The sequence below is a fragment of the Cherax quadricarinatus genome, chromosome 20, assembly GCF_038502225.1.
Source record: "Cherax quadricarinatus isolate ZL_2023a chromosome 20, ASM3850222v1, whole genome shotgun sequence".
Classification (NCBI taxonomy): Eukaryota; Metazoa; Arthropoda; class Malacostraca; order Decapoda; family Parastacidae; genus Cherax; species Cherax quadricarinatus.
Genome location: NC_091311.1, coordinates 42,460,678 through 42,476,511, shown reverse-complemented (window position 1 = coordinate 42,476,511; position 15,834 = coordinate 42,460,678). Strand labels below are relative to the sequence as shown.

The 15,834-nt window shown below is 39.3% G+C and overlaps 1 protein-coding gene across 5 annotated transcripts in view; it reads right to left on the bottom strand.

Annotated features, from left to right (window-relative positions):
• The window catches only part of Prp19 (pre-mRNA processing factor 19), a 57,106-nt gene continuing 41,272 nt past the window's right edge, over positions 1-15,834 (bottom strand). For all 5 annotated transcript variants that reach the window (XM_070087006.1, XM_070087004.1, XM_070087007.1 and 2 more), the window contains exons 10-11: positions 12,182-12,386; positions 1-7,187 (exon numbers count right to left, since the gene is read on the bottom strand). In XM_070087006.1, coding sequence (XP_069943107.1) covers positions 7,046-7,187; positions 12,182-12,386 — 347 coding nt within the window. In that variant the 3' untranslated portion in view covers positions 1-7,045. The remainder of the gene's footprint in view (positions 7,188-12,181; positions 12,387-15,834) is intronic.

Genomic DNA, 15,834 nt, shown 5'->3' with positions numbered 1-15,834 from the left:
TTTAAAATGCAATTCCAATTGTTACTGAACATTAATTAAAAGTTACAAGTTTTATCAACAAATTTGGAGTATTATGTGCTTCTACATAAAGTATGAACTGGGGACACAAAGGCACAATGCACAATATTAACCAGTTTTATTCACTATAAAAGCACTACTAACATTTTCATAAGAGGCTTCATAAGATGGAGTAACAATGTCAACACTATTTATAAATGTATTATATAAACAAGATTAGAAGTTTTTTTCCTTCAAGTTAGTTTTTTATTTTTTCACATGACTGTGTTTTAAGGATATTGTAAACAAAGAACAAAAAGGTACAATACTATGAATGGAGCAGTACACAAATAACCCACACATAGGTGAGGAGGAGGAGCTTATGATGACATTTTGGTCTGACTTGGACCATTTACAGAGTCACACTAACAGAAAAAGAGTGAGGAAGCCAGTTTATATAGGAGAGCAGGAAAACAGACAGGAACAAGAGAGGAAGAAGAGGGAGTAGTGGTAATGGTAGGTAAGTAGTGGAGGTAGTAGTAGAAGAAATAGTGGTGGCAAAAAGTAGGGAGAGTAGTTTAGTGCCAAGAGAGAAAAAAACGGGCAGTGAAGGGTGAAGTCACTTGTTCTCGGTGAACAGCATTTGGTGCACCACTTTCTATTATCTCAGTTCGAGTGATTAAGATCCTCATGCAGTACTTCCGGATATATTCCAGGTGGGAGTCGGTAATGCAGGTGGTGGCTGTGAGCTTTGGTGATCAATCAGCCTGTGGCTAAAGCTGCACAATCCTCCACGCGCAGAGTCTTATTACTGAATTTAGCTTTACAGGTTTTTTATATAAGTGAGCAAGACTCTCTCTAGTCCTGTGCATGGTTTGTTCTCACTTCTGTTGAGTGCGTCCTTTCTTAGCGATGGCGGCTGTTGATAATGGAGCTCCATTTCGATGTCTTGAGTGTAGTATGGTTTGTAGAACCAAGAGTGGATTGTCCATCCATAGGAGACGCAAGCATCCCAACGAATATCATAGGGATGTGGAGGGGGCTGTTGTCTATGTAAAGACCAGATGGTCTAAAGAAGAAGAGTATGTGTTAGCTATGGCTAAGGTGAAGATCCTGAGAGAGGCCAGGAATATGGGTCAAGGTGTTCCTGTTGGGATGAACCTGATGTTGGTGCAAGTCCATACCAAGAAATCAGTGGAAGCAATCAAGGGCCACAGGACGGTGGCATCCTATAGAGCTTTGGTTGATAGATTAATGTCTGAAGTTATTGTTGATGGTGGTGGTTTTCAAAGGATTCAAGATGTCTTTCACCAGGAGGTTGAGAGCGACGAAATTGGGGGAAGGGATGGGCAATTTGGAATTCAGAACTCCCACAATGTGTGTGTTCCAACAGTACATGCACTAACACAGCACCTACTTGATACAATGAATACATGTGCATACACAAACACATCTCAGAAACTACAGAACATGTTACATTTTGTTACTCTATGTGTGGAGAAAATGAGGGAAGGGTTTGGGGAATTTGGTTTCACTAATGAATGTATTACCTCTGTTCAGAGTGTATTAGATGAAATGTCATTAACTATGGTTACTTATGTTACTAAAAAATGAAAGGGAAGCTGACCAAGAAAGGAATGCCCCCCAGTATAACAACAACAGGGGAGGAAGAAGAGCCCGAAGGAGACAAGTTTATAGAGACTTGCAGAAGTTGTACAACAAAGATAGGACTAAGTGTGCAAAAATGGTACTGGAAGGAAGATGGCAGCACATGGGTGCCCCTGAACAGCAAGCTATACTCAAAGAACAATTGCAAGAGTTTTGGTTGAATTTGTTTGCTAGACTATTGGATGAAGCTGCAAGACCGAGGCGGATGCTAGTCGAAAACCATCTATGGCAGTTGCATTTACCAGTACAGTTAGAAGAGTTTAGGAAAGCGGTAGCTATGTGCAATGGCAGTTCTGTGCCAGGTCCTGATGGATGGATGCTTAAAGATTTTAAAATGTTTCCAGAGCAGTTCTGGGTCGACTTGTTCAACATCTGGTTGTATATTGGTTATTTGCCAAAAGTGTTTAGGAAGGCTAGAACTGTGTTGCTGCCTAAGGTGGATCGTCCTGACCAACCAGGTCAGTACAGACCCATCACTATATCGAGTATTATTGTGAGAGTGCTCCATAAAATATTGGCAGCAAGGTGTGTCAACTGGGTTCCTCTCCATGTGGCACAAAGAGCGTTCCTACCAACAGACGGCCTGGCCCAGAATGTTATGTTGTGGGATGCAATAATTAGCGAGAGCAAAACCAAGATCAAACCGCTTTATACTATATTTTTAGATGTGAAGAAGGCCTATGACTCGGTGAACCATCCTTCTGTTAGAAAGGCATTACAATTACATAATGTGCCCCCCTTAGTAATCAACTATATTATGTCAACTTATGTTGGTGCAACTACAGAAGTAATGGGAAGAGAAGGAAAAGTGTGTAGAGGGGTTAAGCAAGGGAACCCCCTCTCATGCATCCTCTTCAATATAGTAATGAATGATGCTTTTTTGGCTTTAAATGAACAGATTGGATGGCCAATAGCCGAGGCTGAGTCAAAGGTGTTTGCCTTGGCTTTTGCTGTTGATGTGGAGTTGGTAGCTGAGTCCGAGCAAGGTCTTCATGCACAGTTACAGCATTTCCTGAGGCAGTTGGAAGCGTCGGGGTTGGAAATAAAGTCATAGAAGTGTGGCACCTTAAAACTTAAAACAGTACCGAAAATGAGGAAATGGTACGTGGATTCGATGCATAAAATGGAAATATATGGAGCCCAGGTGCAATCCCTACAACCAACAACAGTATACAAGTACCTGGGAATGCACTTTTCTTCAGCTGGGAAGGGAAAGCCGAATATCCAAAAGCTTTGTGAGAAGCTTGTGGCACTTCAAGCTCCCCTGAAATCACAACAGCATTTGAATGTATTAAATAAGCACCTGATCCCTGGTATCATACGTATGGTACTGGGTGGCGTTTGTCAAAACACCTTGAAGACGTTGGACAAGTTGATCAGGCAGATGGTGAAGAAATGGCTTAAGTTTCCGAAAGATACACCTATTAACGTTTATTACGCACCGACTGCTGCGTGGGGTCTAGGGTGTATTTGCTTGTCAACAAGGGTTCCGATATTATGGAGGAACAACTCTGAAGATCTGGTAATACCGAACCTAGCAATACATCCGAACACCATTAAAGCATTAAGATTTGTCGGACGAAGCAAAGTGAGGAATGTTGTTGTAACAACACGACGGCAGGAGTTAAAAGAATGGACCAATGTTCTAGTTGGTTCGCTAGATGGTGTGGGACTGAAAGAACATCATTTCGCCCCACAAGTCCATAAGTGGATGGCAAATGGAACGAACCTCACGAAGGGGGCCACATATATTGATGCCTTGAAAATAAACATAATTTGATGCCAACGAAAACAAGGCGTGCAAGAGAATGAAGACCAGCAAATACAACCTGTGAGAGTTGTGATCAAAATGAGTCCTTGGGACACCTTCTGCAAGTATGTCCAAGACTCCACGGGCAACGGGTCCGATGACACGAAAACGTTGTGGATGCTATCACCACAGATTGTATGGTGAAGAAACATGCTGTGGCCAAGGAGCCGCAGATACCAACTGTGCATGGAACATGTAAGCCTGACTTGCTGATTTGTGACATGGAAAACAGAAAGACATTCGTCTTCGACATAAAGATTGCGAGTGATTCTAACATCACGTCCATGGCGGACCAGTATCGACAGAAGGTCAAGTACTACAATACTGGGCAGATCAGAAGTTGGGCTGGACGATGGGCGACCCAGCAGCTCCATCTCTACAACACACAGCAAGACAACGCTGAGTCGCTGCCGATCATTATCGACATACAGCCCACTGACCCTCAAGAAGTTGTCCTTGGAGCAGTGATAATTACCTGGAGAGGTGCAATGTTCCCACAATCATACAAGATACTCAATAATGAACTTAAAATACCAACATCTAAGATTGAGTTGTATGTTGTGAAGGCCCTAGAAGGTTCAATAGTGCAGTGAAGAATGCATACCCAGTGGGGTGGCCATAGAGCTTAGAACCCCTGGTAAGAGAGTTGCAAGACCTCATAGATCTAAGATCTAGTAGTGTTATGACTGGGCCTTGCACAAATGGTGGGTAAGTTAGAACATGACCCACTAGGAGGGACCTCTAAGCAGAAGACAGACGAGAAGCAGCCAAGAGGCCAGCCGTCCCTAAAGGTAAATTTTATGCCTATAAATGACATGACGGCTCAAAAAAAAAAAAAAAATAGTAGTAGTCGTAGAGGAATGGGAGAAAAAGGACTAAGTAGAGGTAGAAGTGAGGTCAGTCTAAGGAGAAGAAAAAGGATCACTGCAGGAGAGCGAAGGGCCTGCAAGGGGTAGGACCAAATGCAGGGAGGAAAGCTGACTAACAGTTTTCTTCCCCTGCATCTGGTTCTACCCCTTGCGGGCCCTTAGCTCTTTTGCAATGAACCTTTTTCTTGTCCTTAGACTGACCCCACTTCTACTTAGTCCCTTCCCCCCATTCCTCTACTACTGCTACTGCCTTTACTTTTGCCTCCCTTCACTCCCCCTTTTTTCTCTTTTGCCACTAAACTACTCTCCCTACTTTATACTACCACTATTTTTACTACTACCACCTCCACTACCACTACTTCCTCTTCTCACTCTCTTGTTCTAGTCCCTTTTCCTGCTAGCCTATATAAATTGGTTGCCTCACTCTTTTCTGTTAGTATGACTTTGTAAATGGTCCAAGTCAGACCAAAACATTGTCATAAGCTCCTCCTCTCTCTCCTATGTGTGGGTTATTTGTGTAATGTTTTAAACAAGTTCACATGTTGACAAGATCCCTCCATCTCGTGACACCTCTTAAATAGCCGTGGTTCTTGTTATTAGTGAATCAGTTAAGAGTAATAACCTGCAAATAGTTATTTATCTTAGGAAGATTTAGTCAAACACTCTTTACTGTTTTACTGTGAGAGATTTCAATCATATTATATACAGTGACAATTTAACACAGATTTTTGCTTAAATAAATTAAACTCTTGCTTAAATGTTCAACTACAGTTGAATTTCAGTTTACTCCAGACTAAAACACGCTCTGAATCATGTGTCTTGCTAGTGCTTTACTCCCTCCATATCTGCAAGGGATATGTCCTTGTGAATGGTAATTCACAGATAGAAAATATACTTCAATACATTTCTGGAAGCCTATTTTAGTGAATACTGAACCCAACAACAGATAAGGGACATTAGGATGTACTGTACTATACCACAGCTCACAGTCAGAAACCTGTAGATATAGAAGGAGTATAGCTTTGCTTTTCCAGTTAGATATACATATAATCTATTACATTTGGATAGATGTTGTTTTGTATGCTCTGAATGATAAAGCAAGCAGCTCTAAATACCCATAAAAATGCTAAACTGATCTTGGATTACCAAGAAAAGTATCAGAGCTGATTGCAAAGCACCTGAAATATGATAAAAAAAATCCAAATTTTATATATAAATCAACTGCCTTTTAGTACATTGCATACAAGTAATATTTTACACCAAGATACTGGTTTGCTTAAGCTGCTTAAAAGAAATTTTTTTTCAAGTTAACCTGTTACTTTGTTGTGCACTAGTCATTCTTATACTCCACACTATAGCTTACAAACACCATTTGATATTTTTCCTGCTAATCATCTGCTTGACCTTGTGCAGATAGATGCTGTAAAAATACACTTTTTTTACACCTTATTTCTTAATACTGTAGCAAGTATTTCAATTCCAATACTTAAGTTTCAAAGGGTTATCTTAGTTTAAGGCTCGAGTCTGATGAAATGACTTCAAATATAACAGATGTTAAAACAGGAATAAACTTTGGTCATATAAAATGAGTATCCTGTTTCTGTAAGTAAGCTATGTTGCCTCTTACCTAAATGCAACTTATCATGAATGTCTTTTCAATACCAAAATTGAATTCCATCCAGTGGCTTTATCAATACAATACATGGACATAATCTGAAAACTGGAATTACATTCAGAAGACAGTAGAAGATGTAATCAGTCAATCAGCCCAGTAGCAGGTGATGAGCACCATATCTTGAAGGCTACAGTGCCCATCACCTGTTACTAGGCTGAGGGACTGATTATGTCATCTACTGTCTTCTGTATATAATTCTAGTTTTCTGATCATGTCCATGTAGTGTACTGATAAAGCCACTGGATGGCAACACATCTACAAAATAAAGATACCTAGATGTTGCACATCTAATTTTGGAAGAAAAATGTGAACTTGGAAGATATTTAGTACACTTTTACAAAAAAAAGTTATAAATACACTAAACAATTAGATTGTAGAATTACTTGTCAACAATGAAGTATAATTATGTCATAAATACAAAAATTTAGCTAGGAAATAATACATTAAAAAATCTCCCTCATTAGATACTGTTTTCTAGACTGAACAACATAAAATTTACCTTCTATGGTACTATGGTAATAATTATACAACTATTTGTAATGTGTCAAAGACATCTCTTAGGTAATTCAAGGTTGAAGAAGACTTCAAGACTGCAGAGAAATTACATACCAGTATATAAAAAAAGTCTAATAATATTAAAAAATGTGCTGAAATGAAAAAGTCTAGTTAAAACTAAACCTGTTGGCAATGGAACCATAGACAAATTAGATTTGAAAATTATTACTTAGTTCAAAACTAGTTGCACTTACATATACATATATGATACTCAATTAACATTTACAGTTCAGCTATTGCTGAAGTCTTCCCAAGCAATGCTCATACTGCTGATGTTTTAAAATGTTCATGTCATGTTAAATACTTATTCATGATGATCTATCAAGACAAATACTGATACACACATACGTGCACACACACATGCACACTACTATCACCTTGAAACTTACATAAATTGCATAAAAATATAAGAAATGGATAGTCACCATTCTTAATTATCTTAATAAAAGTCCTGAAGTACTTTTATGGCTTTTAAGGTCCATAAATCTTGAGGGTACGATCCATTGAAGTTGATGCTAAGTAGGATGCATTTGACCCAAACCGAACTCCAGTGGCCATGGCTGTGTGGTCATTAAAAATCCTAAGGTCACTCCACTGTTTACATAGGTACACTCTGAAAGTAATAAATAGAATAAAACATTTAAATGTATTAGAAATGTATAATAAAAATATTTAATTTGTTTAACTAGGATTGCAACTGCTTAAGGTACCTCATTATGAGGCACAATAAATGAGAACAGGATTAGTGTATAGGACAAGGAGGAATAACATCTCGGTGGGAGACGGCCGACTTGTTGAAAAAAAAAAAAGGAGTGAGGAAGAGCCAGTTGTGAGTGTGGGGGAAGTTTGTGAGGCAGTGGGTAGAATGAGAGCAGGTAAGGCAGCAGGGATTGATGGGATAAAGATAGAAATGTTAAAAGCAGGTGGGGATTAGTTCCGGAGTGGTTGGTACTTTTATTTAATAAACGTAAAGAAGAGGGTAAGGAACCTAGGGATTGGCAGAGAGCATGCATAGCTCCTTTGTATAAAGACAAAAGGGACAAAAGACACTGCAAAAATTATAGGGGAATAAGCCTGTTGAGTATACCTGGTAAAGTGTATGGTAGAGTTATTACTGAAAGAATTAAGAGCAAAATAGAGAGTAAGATAACAGATGAACAAGGAGGCTTTAGGAAAGGCATGGGGTGTGTAGATCAAGTGTTTACAGTGAAACATATAGGCGAACAGTATTTAGATAAGGGTAAAGAGGTTATTGTGGCATTTATGGATTTGGAAAAGGTGTATGACAGGGTGGATAGGGGAGCAATGTGACAAATGTTGCAAATGTATGAAATAGGAGGTAGGTTACTGAAATCAGTGAAGAGTTTTTATGAGGATAGTGAGGCTGAGGCTAGAGTATGTAGGAGAGAGGGAGATTATTTCCCAGTAAAAGTAGGCCTGAGACAAGGATGTGTGATGTCACCGTGGTTGTTCAATATAGAACCTCTCCTCACTTAGCGACCTTCTCGTTTACCAACGACTTGGACTTACAGCGGGCTCTCTGACCAGTGTGCACATAAATAATGATTTCCTCAATTCTGTTTATTACAATATACAGTACAATACTGTGTAAACATTTAAAAATATACCAGAAATGTTATAAATGGTGCAAAGGTGACATTAAAACAATATCAAAGATGGTTGACACAAACCCACTACCATTATAGTATGCTCCTCACTTGCCGACAAATTAGTTCACCGAAGTGGTCTTAGGAATGGAACTCTCTCGTTAACTGAGGAGAGGCTGTATTTATAGATGGGGTTGTAAGAAAAGTGAATGCTCGGATGTTGGCAAGAGGTGTGGGGTTAAAAGATAAAGAAGCCAACACAAAATGGGAGCTGTCACAGTTGCTCTTTGCTGATGACACTGTACTTTTGGGAGATTCTGAAGAGAAGTTGCAGAGGTTGGTGGATGAGTTTGGTGGGGTATGTAAAAGAAGAAAATTAAAAGTGAATATAAGAAAGAGTAAGGCGATGAGGATAACAAAAAAATTAGGTGATGAAAGATTTGATATCACATTGGTGGGAGAGAGTATGGAGAAGGTGAATGTATTCAAGTATTTAGGAGTGGACGTTTCAGTAGATGGGTCTATGAAAGATGAGGTGAATCACAGAATTGATGAGGGAAAAAGGTGAGTGGAGCACTGAGGAGTCTGTGGAGACAAAGAACTTTGTCCATGGAAGCAAAGAGGGAAATGTATGAGAGTAGTTATACCAATGTGCTTATATGGGTGTGAAATATAGGTGGTGAATGTTGCAACAAAGAGAAGGCTGGAGGCAGTAGAGACGTCATGTCTGAGAGCAATGTGTGGTGTGAATATAATGCAATGAATTCGTAGTTTGGAAATTAGTAGGGAATGTGGGATTACCAAAACTATTATCCAGAGGGCTGAGGAGGGGTTGTTGAGGTGGTTCAGACATGTAGAGAGAATGGAACGAAACAGAATGACAGAGAGTATAAATCTGTAGTGGAGGGAAGGCAGGGTAGGGGTCAGTGTAGGAAAGGTTGGGGGAGGGGGTAAAGGAGGTTGTGTGTGCAAGGGGCTTGTACTTCAAACAAAAATGCGTGAGCGTGTTAGATAGAAGCAAATGGAGACAAATGGTTTTTAGGACTTGACGTGCTGTTGGAGTGTGAGCAAGGTAGTGTTTGCACTCTGAAGGAGGGGTGTTAATGTCACAGTTTTATAACTGCAGTGTAAGCGTGCCTCTGGCAAGACAGTGATGGAGTGGATGATGACAAAAGTTTTTCTTTTTCAGGCCAACCTTGGTGGGAGATGGCCAATGTGTTAATAAAAAAAAAAAAAGACCAGCAGATTCCAAAACCTGACTTAGAAGTGATCTTCTATTTCTCAAATTAGGAAGCAGTGTTTACATTTCAACCTCTCTACATTACATAAAATACTATGGCAGAATTAAAAGCATATTCCAAATGATGCACTGAATGCAATAGTCATAATTATGCTGGAGGAAGGAAAGCTAATCTCTTGTTATGTGCCTTTTTCTTTGTTATCAAAAAAGTGCAATTTTTGCAAGTTTTCCTTTCCTCAGTGAAGATTCAGAATTTAGTCATGATACTATTTGTATTATTAAAAAACAGGATGCACCATAGCTGGTGGTGATACTGATGCTGGTACAGGTGCTAAAGATTGTAGGGGGTCAGGAAAAACCGTGTCAGTAAGGAACCCAGTCACAAAAAATCCTAGCAAACAGAAATCAAATCTATGCAGATTCTATGCCTTGGTTATCTGTAGGCATGGAATATCTGGAAAAAAACAGGTGAGACATGCAATTTTGACCATCCAAAAAAATGCTGCAACCACATGACCAAAGGAGTATGCAATTCTTCTTCCTGTAAACTATTTCACCCTGAAATGTGTTAATCAGTCTATGAAAGACAATGTTACAACACAAACTGCCAGGCACACCATTTAAAGGAGACCAGAAGGTACAGATCCCACAAACTAAGAAAGTTACAACCACTTCATAGAAAAAGATTGTTTAGTGACCTAACAAGAAAAACACAAGTTTTTCCTTTTCAATTTAGTAATTCATACAGGATAAGGGGTTACTAGCCCCTTGTTCCCAGCACTGTAGTCACCTCCTACGACACACATGGCTCATAGAAGAAGAATCCTCTTCCACTTCTCCATGGAGTCCAGGTAAAATACATATGTAAAATGGGAAGATAAAAAATGAACATAGGAAATAGCATGGCAATGAAAGTAGCAAAGATATCTAGTTAACAAAAGACTGAATATCAGATGGGAGAGATGGAGTATGGAGGAATAGATACATTTAGGGCTGAATTTGTCAGCAGCTGGATCTATGAAAGATGAGGTGAACTATAGAATAAATGTGGAGTAAAAGATGAGTCTGTGGAGACAAAGAACTTTGTCCTTGGAGGCAAAGAGGGGAATGTATGAGAGTATAGTTTTACCAACGCTCTTATATGGGTGTGAAGCGTGGGTGATGAATGTTGCAGCGAGGAGAAGGCTGGAGGCAGTGGAGATGTCATGTCTGAGGGCAATGTGTGGTGTGAATATAATGCAGAGAATTCGTAGTTTGGAAGTTAGGAGGAGGTGCGGGATTACCAAAACTGTTGTCCAGAGGGCTGAGGAAGGGTTGTTGAGGTGGTTCGGACATGTAGAGAGAATGGAGCGAAACAGAATGACTTCAAGAGTGTATCAGTCTGTAGTGGAAGGAAGGCGGGGTAGGGGTCGGCCTAGGAAGGGTTGGAGGGAGGGGGTAAAGGAGGTTTTGTGTGCGAGGGGCTTGGACTTCCAGCAGGCATGCGTGAGCGTGTGTGATAGGAGTGAATGGAGACAAATGGTTTTTAATACTTGACGTGCTGTTGGAGTGTGAGCAAAGTAACATTTATGAAGGGATTCAGGGAAACCGGCAGGCCGGACTTGAGTCCTGGAGATGGGAAGTACAGTGCCTGCACTCTGAAGGAGGGGTGTTAATGTTGCAGTTTAAAAACTGTAGTGTAAAGCACCCTTCTGGCAAGACAGTGATGGAGTGAATGATGGTGAAAGTTTTTCTTTTTCGGGCCACCCTGCCTTGGTGGGAATCGGCCGGTGTGATAATAAAAAAAAAAAAATAAAATAAAAGATGAGTGATTCATTGAGGCATCTGTGGAAAAGAAAAAAAATTATCCATGGAGGGCAAAAAAAGGGAACCTATCCAAATATAATAGTACCAACACTGCTATATGGATATGAGGCATGTTTTCTGAACTTTGGAGCAAGGACGTTGGAGGCAGCAGCAATATCATGTTTGAGGGTGATGTGAATATTAACCAGAGGAATCTGAACAGAGAAATTAGAAGATGGTGTAGGGTTAAGAAAGGTATAATTCAGAGGACTGAGTTGGAGTTGCTGAGGTAATCTGGGCATTTAGAGAGGATAGAGAAGAAAAGTATGACCAAAAGTGTGTATAAATTAGGGGTGGAAGGAGAGGAGTATGGGTTATCCCAGGAAGGGTGAGGAGGTTTTTGAGTGTTATATTGGGGTCAGTGGAGACAAGTGGTTTTTATGGCCTGCTGTACTGGAAAGCAGTTAGTTGGATTCCATTCCTGATATCTGAAGCACAGTGCCTGCATTCTGAGGAAGATGTGGGACTGTCACAGTTTGGAAGGACATTTAAACTGTGAAGTCTGTATATTTCAGGTAAGAAGGCTATTACAAGAATAATTATGAATGGGATTTCCATCCTCTTTTCTTTGGGAGAGGTGGGAGGGAAGTCTTCCTTTAGTGGGTGATCGCCACTGTGTCAAAAAAAACTTATATACTGGTTGAGGTACAATAAACCTTTATTATAACAGATATTTAAAATACATAATGGGTAAAGTCTCTTAAATAAATTGTACTATTACTTCCTTTATTTTCAATGTTTTTTGCAATATAACCATAAATTGTGTAGAGTACTGTATTTATTAGATATTGGGTACCCAAGTACTTTTTTTTTTTTGCTCTTTTTTAACATTATGGTGATTTAACAGACACTAGGACAATCTTCCCTCTTAGTCTGTTATATTGAGGGTTTACTGGTTTAGAGTTGGAAGCTTACCTGACATCCGTCCCTGCTACAGCCAAGTATGTGCCTGACTGGTCAAAACAAAGGTCCATGACTTCATATCCTTCATCTAACTGGATGGTCTTAAAGTTTTTGAGCTTACGCAAATCCCAGAGCCTTACAGTAGAGTCTTCTGCAGCTGTTGCAAGGTAATACCCATTTTCGCTGAAGGCAATGGAACTAATTGCTCCACTGTGACCTAGGAAAAGACAGGTAAATTTGAGATCAGTTGGGTTATGACTGAAGTACGCATACTAGCAGACAGCAACATTAGCATTTTTGATCAGGCAGTCACCATGCAAGACAGGCCTCTGGTTACATAGTATCTCTCAACTGCTCAGTGATCAACAAATACAGTGGTACCTCGAGTTCGAACAGCTCCCAACTTGAACAATTATGTAAGTACATTTTTGTGAGTGCTTTTGTAAGTGTATTTTTTGGGGTCTGAAGTGGACTAATCTAATTTACATTATTCCTTATGGGAACAAATTTGTTTGGTATCGGCACTCGAACAGCCTTCGGGAATAAATTAAATTTGTAACTCAAGGTACCAATGTACATACATTATCACATTTTAAGGTGAACAGGACGCTCTGGTGTTGAGGATATCCCCCAATTCTGACTGGCCAAGTTTTGGAAAATACTTTCCTAAAACGAGCTAAATTAATGTGAAACTGAACTAAAATGCACTAGCCCTATTATTTACAAAAATAACACATTAACCCTTTGACTGTTACAGTCGTATATATATGTCTTACAAGCCAATGCATTGTTTTCTTGATCTCATTTGATAGAATGGAAAACATATTATAGAAATAGAAGTGATTTTGATTGGGTTTACTAAGAAAAGGATCTTGAAATGGAGCTCAAAGTGGCAGAAATGTTTCATTTTTTCTGATGTTCAAGAGTAAACAAATGATGTCATTGTCCAATAAATGTCCAACTAGCCATTCTAATATGCAATACACAATATGCAATCAGGAATGAGTTGATGTTATTTATACAATTATTACAATATTGCAGTAGTCTGCATAACAGTAAATCTTCTATTTTTTGTGTGAATAAAAATTCAAAATAGAAAGCAAGAGTATTATAACAGGGGCCTGGAGATGTGACTGATGAACAGAGAAAATGTTATTTTAGTGCCAGGAATGTCTGCATTGTTCATTCTGGACCCTATTTTGAAATTGACATATTTTTTAATTTGCATGAAATTGGCCAAATTGCCAATTTCTGACCACTTTATTGGGCAGTTGAAATTGGTAAGTGGGTGGTTTCTTGTACTTAATCGATAGAACAAATGGAGTTCTAAAGAAATAGCTATGAGTTTCGTCGACTGGAACAATGGAATTGTCCAAAAATAGGGCTCAAAGTGGGCGAAATTGCCGATGGGTAAATGTCGCCGAGGTCACTAACTTCGCGAGAGCGTAATTCCATAAGTTTTCCATAAAATTTTGTACTTTTGGTGTCATTATCATCGGGAAAAGATTCTCTATCATTTCATAAGAAAAAATAATTTTTTTTCAAATATTTTGCAATACCAGGAGACACTTCAGGATTTGGGGTTGCAACAGTCAAAGGGTTAAGCGTTGCTCTCACTCTCCAGTATACAGATTCTAGATCTGCTAAATCCCAATCAACCATTTCTTCCTCAGTTTGTGTAGATGTTTCTTGCTGTGACTGACTGTGTTCTCTTTCTACTCACTGTCTCAATGCATGCAAGTGGATGTCAACAGCTAAGATTGCATGTTAATTTGCGATATTTTTCATGAGTTTTAAAAATATTTCATGTTTATTTTTTAAAGTTTATTGATTTTACTAAGTAGCAGATTTACTGTTATGCAGACAACTGCATTACTGTAAAAGTAATTGTAAAAATAATGTCAGTACAGTAGCGAACAAGCATTAGACCAGTCAGATGAACACCCATTAGATGATGAGTGACGTGATTGGTGTCCTCTGGAATACATTGACAAAAATAAAATATTTCTGCTAATTTGAGCCCAATTCAAGCTACTTCCAGTCCTCAAACCAATCAAGATCATCTCATCTCTATTTCTGTAACATATCTTCTATGTTACAGAAAATGAGAATACCATAAAAACCATCCAAAAGTACATTACACACAGTCACAGTTTTGTTATTCTTATCATGCACTGCATGGGATATGATTTTTTTTATAAGGTGCACACTCACCACACAAACCCATTCTCTCATGTCTAGGCCAAAATTTATCGCTCAAAGCCATAGTCCTAAGGCATGAACCCCAAAAGGGTTAATATCAGGATCATTTGAGGTATTGAATAATGATGTGTTTTCTGTCTATTTGGGTCACCCTGCCTCAGTGGGAAGCAGCCAACGTGTTAAAAAAAAAATTATTATTACCGGGTGGTCTGATGGTAACGGGTGAATTATCCTACTGATACTACCCATAGTTCACCCAACTCCATCCCCTGGTTTACCTTAGCCAACTGTTGATGAATGCCAATGAATTTTTAATAATTATTCATTAGTATTTTTGTTAATAATTACACAAAATAGTGTTTCATGATTCATTATTGGGTCATATACAGAAGTAAATGCTAGGGTGTTGGGGAGAGGGGTGGGATTAAATTATGGGGAATCAAATACAAAATGGGAGCTGACACAGCTACTTTCTGTTGATGATACTGTGCTTATGGGAGATTCTAAAGAGGTAGAAAGTTGAAAGTGAACACAGATATGAGTAAGGTGATGAGGGTATCAAATGATTTAGATAGAGAAAAATTGGATATCACATTGGAGTGAAGGAATATGAAAGAAGTGAATGTTTTCAGATATTTGGGAGTTGACTTGTCAGTGGATGGGTTTATGAAGGATGAGGTTAACCAGAGAACTGATGAAGGAAAAAAGGCGAGTGGTAAGTGGAGGTATCTGTGGAGACAAAAAACGTTCGTTATCCATGGAGGCAAACAAGGGAATGTACGAAAGTATAGTGGTACCAACACTCTTATATGGGTGTGAGGCTTGGGTTGCAAATGTTGCAGCAAGGAGGTGGCTGGAGGCACTGGAGATGTCCTGTCTAAGGGCAATGTGTGGTGTAAATATTATGCAGAAAATTCAGAGAGTGAAAATTAGAAGGTGTGGAGTTACTAAAAGAATTACTCAGAGGGCTAAAGAGGGGTTGTTGAGGTGGTTTGGTCATTTAGCGAGAATGGATCAAAGTAGAATGACTAGGAGAACATATAAATCTGTAGGGGAAGGAAGGCGAGGTAGGGGTAGTCCTTGAAAAGGTTGGAGGGAGGGGGTAAAGGAGGTTTTGTGGGCGAGGGGCCTAGACTTCCAGCAAGCATGCGTGAGCGTGTTAGATAGGAGTAGAGACAAATGATTTTTGGGACCTGACGATCTGTTGGAGAGTGAGCAGGGTAATATTTAGTGAAGGGATTCAGGGAAACCGGTTATTTTTATATAGCCGGATTTAAGTGCAGGAAATGGGAAGTACAATGCCTACACTTTAAAGGAGGGGTTTGGGATATTGGCAGTTTGGAGGGGTATGTTATATATACTTCTAAACTGTTGTATTTGGGTGCCTCTGCAAAGACAGGGATTATGTGTGAGTGAAGTGAACATGTTGAATGATGATGAGAATATTTTCTTTTTGCGGATTT